At 47.4% G+C, this 9,686-nt stretch overlaps 1 protein-coding gene across 1 annotated transcript in view; it reads right to left on the reverse strand.

The window, feature by feature from the left end:
- The window catches only part of RNF165 (ring finger protein 165), a 114,167-nt gene extending 104,567 nt beyond the window's left edge, over positions 1-9,600 (reverse strand). The window contains exon 1 of the mRNA XM_003784725.2: positions 9,540-9,600. Within this exon, the coding sequence (XP_003784773.1) occupies positions 9,540-9,600 (61 nt within the window). The remainder of the gene's footprint in view (positions 1-9,539) is intronic.
- Between the last annotated feature and the right edge of the window lie 86 nt (positions 9,601-9,686).

Genomic DNA, 9,686 nt, shown 5'->3' on the forward strand with positions numbered 1-9,686 from the left:
TCAGCAGCCACCGCTTCCTCCTGGGCTCGGTGAGACCTGAGATCTAGGGGATACCGCATCATCATTGCCGGTATCATTGGGCAGGCCACCCTGTGGATGACCATTACTATCCCTCAGGGCTGTGAAGATTCCTGGAGGGCCCCCAGCGAGGCATGCCTTAAGGGAAAGGAGGGTCTGAGGAAGTGACAATGTCAAGAACTCCCTGCGCACCAGAATTAGTAGCAGCCCTAGGCTGGGTCGGAGCCCTGTGTGTGCTTCCCGGCCTAACCCAGGCCCTGGGCAGGCATATGGCCAGAAGCGTCAATCGCTGCTCCTTCCTATCAGGCTGCTGTGGAAAGTCACATACCTATTGAGTGCTAAAGGCATTGAGTGCTAAAGGCACGTGGCTACTGTCCTGATGAGAAGGCTAAAAGGCCACGGAAACAGGGTGCTATTCTCAGGAAGAGGAAAGCACAGTGCTTCAGAGCAGGAAGGGGCAATCAGGCCAATTATCTCCCTTGGCAGATAGGAAGCAAAGTCGCAGACCAGTCAGACTTGGCCAGGACCTCGCATGGGTAGTTACTGACAGAGCAGGACTCAAAGCCAGGGCTGTTGCCACTGTACTGCGTGGCCGGCCAAGCACCCACCATGCAGATGGTAGTAATTATCATTACCGTTGCCTTGGGCTGGCTTCTCCATTTGTTTCATACGCATGGCTTCGGTGGCAAGTCCAGTAAAGCACAAACAATAGACCTATCCATTTGACTGCTGAGGAAACTGAGACCTGATAGAAGAAAATGGACATGCTCAGGACCACAGTGAAGTTTGTGGCAGAAGGTCTCAGAACAGTGTATCCAAATCTTCTTCCTTCAGCCAGCCCTCTCTTATCTGCCTCTCTCCACCTAGGTCTGCGGATGGACGGGGCTGGTGTTGTGTAGTCAGACCTCCTCTGCCAACCTCCTCCCCACATGGCCAGACAGCAGCTGCAGGGAGTGGTGGTTAGACCTTCAAACCTGACAGCTGAGCTAGGCAAGTGGAACATTATGCAGCCATTAACAGGGATGCTGATGAAAACATGGCAGAATGCAAAAACGCTTATGGCATAAAGTTAGCTAAGAAATGGAGAATGGTAAAATTGTATATATACTGTGCTTACAGCCTAGTTTAAAAAAACACCAAAGATATGAAAAAATGTGGAAGACCCTTCACTAACATGACCACAGAGAAATGGATTCCGAAGAGACTCTTTTCATTTGTTTTATTTTCTTGACTTTCCAAAATGTGATTCTATTACCTTCGTGAAATAATAGAGGCATATTAATAATTTGTGAAAGGATCTAAGATGGTCTAAGAAAGTATGCAAAATGTGTCCTGGACATGGGAATCAAAGCCTCAGGAAGGGAACACCTATTATTTCTGTGGAAACCGGAGCCAACTCCACCTCTCGCCAGTACCCAGCGAGCTGGCCGGGCCTGTTCTGAGCCCAAGTCTGAAGGCAGAGGACTCTCAACCCTGGGTTCTGCTGCTCTGTTCACTTCCTACTGGGATTCTCTGGCCCACCATACACCCTCCCTGTCCCTCTGAGACACACCTGGAATCCCTCCTTCCCAGCCTTGCAGGCCCTGAGCTGGAAAGAGGCCTTTCCCAGTGTGGACCCAGAGCCCAGCATTCAGAATTGGTCACACTGGCTGTGTAGGGACAAGGCCCTTTCTAACTCTTCTTGGTCTTAACAGGGCTCCTGACAGCATGTGGGACCACGGAGGACAGTTCAGGAACTGCAGCCAAGTGTCCAGTCCCCCGGGCCCTACTTCTGGCTCAGTTATTTATTAGCTAGGGGGAGGGTGACAAAGGCTTTCATCACTCTTGGCCTCAGTTTCCTGCTCTGGTTCTCAATTACCTTCTCACAGCCTGTGCCCAGGAGGAAACGAGACAATGGAAGAGAAACTTTTGAATTGGGGAACATTCCCTCTGCAGATAGGACCTATCCTAAGTTCAGGGCCTCCACCCTCTGTCCCCCACTCTGCTATTAGGGTGGGCTCCCTCCAGCTCCTCGGGCTCCCATGGGTAAGGGTGACCTTTTTGTAAACCTGTGGAAACAAAACTTCTGCTACTTGCCCACCTTGGGATCTTTCTTCTTCAGAAGGATGAAATTTAATAGAACTTGTTCAAACTGACAAAGCTGGGCACAGAGTGATACAGTTCCCTAGGAGGAGTTGCAAGAGAGAAGGCTCAGAGGGTGACCCAAGCAACCAGAGACACGTGTGAATGACCCAAGTACGGAGGTTTTTGAGAAGTGTGTCATGTAACATGAGGAACTTTTATTACTTAAGTTCATTTCCTACCCCAACCAGGGATCTATACTTGAAAGTACTAGAAGTCTCAATGCCCAGATACTGCCACTGTATGTGTCCCTCTGCCTCTCTGGTGTCTCAAATTATGTGTGTTTATACACTAAACTCATTTCTCCCTGAAATGAACGGTGTCTCTCATCTTTCTTATTTGTCTTCACGACCTTACATTCACCCAAGCACCCCAAAGACCTCCTGCCCTCAGCAACTCCCCACATGGACTCAATCCCGTTCACTCCCCCTCACAGTAAGGTCCCTTTCCCACCCCACCCCCTCCGATTCTGCCCCTACTCTCACCCCTCTGTCATCACCTGCTAGAATAAGCTCCTGAACACCCCTCTTTCCAGAGTTCCCAGTGGCCAAAGAAGCAAGTCCCAACTCTTCCAAAGGCCTTCAAAAACTGGCTTCGAAATCTCTTCCAGCCTTTTCTCCCACACACTTCATGCTGTGTAGCTCCTGGAGTTGTGCTCCAAGGAGAGCCATGTGAAGGCAAAACAATGAGCTGGGGCTCCCCACACCCATGAGGTGCAGGCTTGCACACACCCCTGCACATGCATATTCCCCCTATACGTGCTTTCAGTTCTTGCCAAATCAGCAGAGCCACTGGCCTTGGCCCAAACCCCACCTGGAGCACTCTCTCCTCTTCTTCCCTCCTGCAATTGCACCATCCTCTGAAGCACATTGCAATCCCACCTCCTTAGCAAGGTCACCTCTGACTTTATTTGATGCTCTGGCCAGTAAATGCCTATAGCAGTGAAGGGAAGGAACACGTCCCAGGCACCTGCTGCATGCTGGGTACCTGTGGGTAGCTGAGACGCAGCCTATGTGGTGGTCATCAGTCATCATTCAGATAATGTTCAGGGGGGCAGCTCAAGTTCATCCTTTCAGGTCAAGACTGGGCTAGAACTCAAACCCTGGACTGCTTCAAGCTCTTCCTATCGCCCCAGTCAGGACAGTCTATCATTCCTTTACGCACTTTGGCACAGAACATTTTAGGCAATGTCTGATTTCTGAGCACTCATCGGTCAGCCTCAGCATAAACCCCAGGAAGGGAGGCACCCAGGTCCCCATTTCTTCTGTATCCCCCTTAGCACAGTGTTTGGTCCCAAGGAGGTATTCAATGAACACTCATTAACTAAATGAACAAACAAGTGAGTGGGTGAACGAATGAATGACTGAACACATGAGGTACAGGCATTGCGTGTATGGCTTGGCTATGAGGTTCTAAATGTTTGCTTTTTCCTCTTAAATTATCCTGAATATCTGTCTCTCCAAGGTAGGCCTTCGCCCCACCCTTGACCTCTGATTCTCTTATAAATATATTGGTTCATCTGTGGCTAAACCATACTGGAAACTACAAAATACTATTTCACATTCATCTGATGTTAAGCCAGGAATTTTTTAAAAGCTATTTAGGTCCTTAGAGAAACTAAGGTCCTACAGTGGTCAGGTGGAATTGAGAGAACCCAAGCCATGTCCTAAATCAGAGTTAGGCGCCTGTGGTCTCCTGCTCTTGCTTCAGGGAAAGGCCTCTGTGCTGCCCGGGAATCCAGCACAGACCTGCTGCTCCCTCGGCCTAGGAAACCAGGAAGCTGTTCTAATGCACCACTGTTTATTTAAAGAGGGGAAGGACTTGAGGAAGTGGGGTAGGAGGTGAGAAAACTGCAATAGCAAAAGAAGTGGCACAGGCTCTGTCACCTGCATATCAGGGCATTAACACTCTTGCTGGCCTTTTCCCCTAACCTTGAATGATTCACAGCATTTGCTGGTTTATAGAAAATGATTATTAAAGAAAACTCACTAATTTAATGTGCCTTATCTGTTACTAGTTTGAAGAGAAAAGTTCTCTTGTTCAGAAAGAGCTGCAAACAAGAGCAGTGTTCCATCTTAATTACAAAGTCTGTGGCATAGGACACTTAACCTTTCCAAAATCCTGAAATCAATTTTTTTTTATTTCAGATTAATTTGAGGGTATGACAAAAATTCTTAAAACAGGTATGTGTCAGGTGGTTGACAGAGTAAATATAAAGTACAATGGCTTTGTAGTTCTTAAATTATCCAGTCTGGGGGAAAGTCTTCTTAATATGTAAGTGTTTAGTTCGACCTATCTGGGTTAAACATAGTATGCACTTCATAAATTAACAAAACATGATCTCCCACTAAACCATAGCTTTCTGTATTATCCCTAGGATACTAACCTATCCTCAAGATGTACTGTCAAACAATTCTGACATACTTATACTAAGTTAATACAGATCTTGGAGTTGGTTGATATTGATCTAATGAGCCACTGCTCTCTAGGACAAAAATGAGGGCAATCACCTGATTTAGGGTAGTTTTATTATTTTGGAGATTGCATTGGGGTGGTTTGTTTTGCTTTCTCAAACTAGGAACAAAATTAAATGTTTCATGTAAACCAAATTTTTTTCAAAAAAGAAGAAACAAAATCCTGGAAGGACTAGCCTTGTAGACTTGCGTATCTCCTCCTGCACAAACTATAGCACGAGCCTCCACTGGGAACATCCATGTGTGTCCATGTGTCACAGTAAATCAGCTCAGCTTTCCCACCCGGGCTGGGAAGAGCACAAGAACAAAGGGCCAGAGCAGAGAGGGCAGTGTGAGGGGAGAGGAGAGTCACAGGGAACCACAAAGAAGGCCAGGAAGCACTATGGCCTGGCAGGGGTGCACCAGCCCAGCTGGAGGAGCAGAAGTTAGCCCAGGAGTCAGCCCCTCCCTGGTGGAGCAGCTCCAAAATGATGACCCTTTGAAGGGACCAGGAATTTCTTTAATCAACTGCTTTCCTCAGTGTCTAAAATGCCTCATTTAACAAGGCTTGTTCTGGGCTGAAAATGAATAGGTGTAACTGACAAATGCTTGAATTTGGGTTCCTCTCTAGGGGGAGAAAATATCTCTCCACCAGCTTCTCCAAAGCAATACGGAAAAAAGACACATTTTAAGCATTCTTCTCCAATTCAATTTGGGGGTGAGTCCTGACTTTCCCTTGATCTCCCCCACCCCCACCCCACAAGCACATTTAGACAATGGCTGAGATCTGGCTTTCTTTTAAGACAGGGCCTAGGGCCACAGATGAAGCCGCTCAGGCAAGGAGACTATAATCAGCTTTCACTGGCTCACAGCCTGCAGGGGGCACAGACCCTCTTATTCCTACAGTAACAGGTCGGGCTGCTGACCCTGGCATTGGGGCAGGAGGTGTCTGAGTTGGTTTCTGTTGCAAACATCTTCCTTGTCCAGGATCTCAATGCAAAACTGACATTGCAGTTCCCAAAAATTTCAATATGCACATCGAAGAGGGTACTTTAAAATTCCAAGTCATGGCTTTAACTACATGGAACAAATCACCCCCAGCATGATTTATAAGGACAGTAAATCAATGAGACAGTTAACAGAAAAGTTAAAACACAACTCGAAATGGGTTTTTCAGGCGAGTCTGAAATGCTACAAGATTGCTAGTTAAGAACAGTATCCCTTTTCTCAACTTAAGTGTTATATCCCCTTTTCTTCACCAGCATCGTAACCCCAGTGCCCATGTATCTTGGAAACTAAGATGAAATGTGGAAGATATTGAGTACACATGTGGTCAAAGATAGGGGTCTCCTCTATGCAGGTGAGCTGTTTCAGTGTAATAGGACAGGTCACCCATCCTATGGCCCCAGATGTCTACTGTAAAAAGATATGGACTAAATGAGATTAAAGTCACCATATCAGTACCACGGAAAAAAAAAATTAAATAAATAAATAAACTAAAAGGAAAATAAAAAGAAAAGGCATTCACTCAAATCTTACAATGGGAGGTGGGGGTGGTGGGTGGGTGAGGGTGGGAATAGAAAAGCAAGGGGGGAAATCTAAACAGCAGGATACGACAATAAATGGGAAAACAGCAAGAGAAAAAGCACACTAGGTTAATATAGGAAAACTAGTTCTTTATTGAGAGATTGTATATTAGTATTAGTGGATTCTGTGTGTAACAATGTCGTCATGCACACGATACAAAAAAAAAGGCTGGGCCCACCATGCTTCGGAAGGGCAACAGAACAAAAGCAGCGTACAATGAGCAGATGGCCCGGGCTACACGACCACAGTACGTTTCAGCAGGGTAACATCTCTAACCGAGCGCTGTACATTGTCAACTGGGGGATGTAAAAAAATACAGATCATGCTTTAGTTTTAGTACAAGAAAAGGTGAAAAAGATACACAACCAAAAGGATATTTGATACAGAAAAAATTACCCACAAAATAAGAACAGGAAGTAATTCAGCACAGCAGAACACGCTACCCCTGTTTAATGGAAAACCATTTTGCTGGGATTCTTTTTTCTTTTCTTTTCTTTCCCCCAACCCTTTCTTTTCAGATTGCCAAATGGCAGTCTGGGGAGGCTACTTGGGACTTTATTTTGGAAGGGCCCTCGAAGTAGGGTCCTCATTCTTTCATTATTGCTGCTGTTTTGTTTCAGTTTTCAAGCAGGTCTGGCTGGCAAGCAGCAGAAGGGAGCCGGCTGTTAGAGGGGCAGCTCTGAGGGCCAGGGCGGATGTCCAAAGATGCTCTTGACATTGTACAATTAAACAATTAAGACACTATGGCCACAGCTCCCCCTTAAGCCAGGGACCTTGGCGCATCAAATTTTTTCAGAAGCTATGGAATAGCAGCAACTGTCATGTCATCAAAGATTTCTTTCTTTAAATATATATGTGTAATAATTTTTTTGCCTCCAACTAAATGTAATCCTCAGTTATGCCTGGGTGCTGCCAGAAGCCAGCTGATGGCCACCCAGATAACTGGAAAATGGGGTGCTACAGCCTCCAAGCCAAGGCAAAAGGAATCCACTTAACAGGGATTTACAGTGCAATGTACTCGGCTAAACAAGATGAAGATACAAAAATGGTTATTTCTCTACATCTATTCTGAAATGGCCTACATCCTACACTACTACAATGGAAACTAAAAAGAACAGATTTAAGCTGGCAGACTATCTAATAGTTTTACAAGAAGATTGTGGTTTAGGACCTTGTTGAGTTAAGCATTAGTATCCTCTATCGGAAGGTCATGAATTCTTCTCACATTGTGCTAAATTTTACCCACAGCCCAACTCACCCCTTAGCCCTTGAATTTCCTGTGGGCATGTTTGCCAGGAAAGTAAACTTTAACTGGTGGGTACAATTTGTTTGGTTAGATTTTTTATTTCTTTTTTTTTTTTTGATGGGGTTAGAATTAAAAATAAAATTTAAAGGCAGCTGAGCAATTTGAATTTCAAAACATGAAATCGGCATCCTGCAATGGTATTTAGAGATTGGTGGTATTAATGAGGATGATAATGATTTAATCAGGATAATTATACTTTCAGGCTCAACATCCTTCTTAATCATTTTTGAATTTCTGCCTAGTGTAATGTTCCACACCCGTTTTAAGAGGAAATGCCAAGTAATAAGAGATAATTGTGTATTGGGGGAGGGGTGGCATTTCAAGAAGATCTCATCCAAACCCCCACCCCCTTCTTCTTCCTCACACACCCACTCCCCCACCACCCCCCATGGCTAGGCTGGCCTGAGATAGGGGATACTGCCGCTTAAATAGCAATGCCTTCCTCAGATGGAGACAGGAAATGGTTAAGAGGGGTGTCACAATACAGCTAAATGCGGAGGCAGAAGGGTCACAGCGCACACAGCAGCGAGTTGACCATTCACTGAGCTACACAATGAAGAAAAAAAAAAGATTTGATAAATGCAGAATGTCATCATTCTATCATCACACAAAAAAACTAAGGTTCAAACAGGCCTAAAGGGGCCAACCTTGCCTTTTGGGTTCTGGGAGAGGCGCGGGGCTGGGAACAGCTGGGCTGGAAGAAATAGGGCTGGGCTTTCCTTTTCTTGCCCAATCGGGCCCCTGGGGCGCGCTGAAGCGCTGGCCCTGCGACCCCACCCCCCTGACTTGGTAGAGGAGCCCTGGTCGGCAAAGGGAAGACATCATTCTGTGTGTGAGGGAGCGGGAGGGGGAGGGGGCCTGAGCCAGCGGGGATTTAAGCAGACGTGGAGTGGGAGAGGACAGAAGAAACATTTCCAAGAAGAGAAATGTGAGTCCAGAGGCAGAATACAAAAAGAAAAAAAAAAAATGAATCTAAATGCATCTTGGATTTGCTTTGGGAGGTGGGAAATTTTTATTAAAAGAAAATGGAAGAAACGTGGAGTGGGGGGGAGGGGGAAATCAAGCTGTTGTAGCAGAATGTAAGGGAAAGGGGATGTGGGGAGAGGGACCGTGCAAACACACCCCATATATCACAGTTTAAAAACAAAGCCCGCGCCGGCCTGCTGCTTTGTCAACCGCTGCCCGGGGCAAAGGCCTGGCGTGGGGGCAGCTTCCCACCTCCTCTCGCACAGCGCAACACCCGAGGGCCAGATACCCCGCTCCTGCCGGGCCCAGAGTGCACAGCAGCGCACGTCTGACTCTCCGAGGTGCGCGCGCACACTCACACACATGCACACACACTCACATACATACACACACCCCCAAGCATCCTGAACCCGTAAATGCAACTGTCATACAAAGACAATTGCGGGGGGCAGGGTGAGGCGGGCAATAGCACAAGGGCGATACACAAAAAGGGTTTAAGGGAAGAAAAGGATGGGACAGAAAATCGTGCAAGTGCCCAAGAGAGGGTGGGGGCTGGGGCGTGGAAAAGGGCAGATACCCAGATCCCGGCTAACCAGCCCTCGGCATTAATGACCAAAAAAATGAAGAAATACAAAATGTAAATAACACAAAACACACATACACCTTACAAAAAGCAAATCACAGAAAACCAAGCATTCATTCTCTCTCTCTTCCTCCCTCTCTCTCTCACACACACACACACACACACACATACAGTCGTGTATCTCTCCTTTCGATCATACAGGGCTTGGTATTAGGGGAAGGGGCTGTGATTTGGGGGAACCACGTCCGCCGCAAATTATAAAAAATGGGGCTGGGAAGGGAGGGACCCAAATTCGCCAAATCCTAACTTCACTACAAAAGCTCCCACGAGGGCGGCCACCCCCACACTTGGGGGTCCCCCGGAAAGGGGGTAGGGAGAAGCCACCCCTCACCCTGCGTCCTCGCGGGTGTGCCCTGAGCCCCCAACCACCCGCGGCGCCCGCCCCCGCCCCGGTGCCTGCGGCGATCCACGCTCGGAAGCAGACCCCGAAAGGAAAAAGCGATACCTCTGTTTCGCACAGAGCCAAACACTGGAAGCACGAGATAACCGACGTGGACCAGGACCATCCTGGCTCCTCGCGCGGCGGCCTCGGCGGCTGCGCGCGGGCCCTTTGTGGCGCGGCTCCGGGGCGCGGGCGCGGACGGCGGCGGGG

This window comes from Otolemur garnettii, unplaced genomic scaffold, assembly GCF_000181295.1.
Source record: "Otolemur garnettii isolate 467f Iridium unplaced genomic scaffold, OtoGar3 scaffold00012, whole genome shotgun sequence".
Taxonomy (NCBI): Eukaryota; Metazoa; Chordata; class Mammalia; order Primates; family Galagidae; genus Otolemur; species Otolemur garnettii.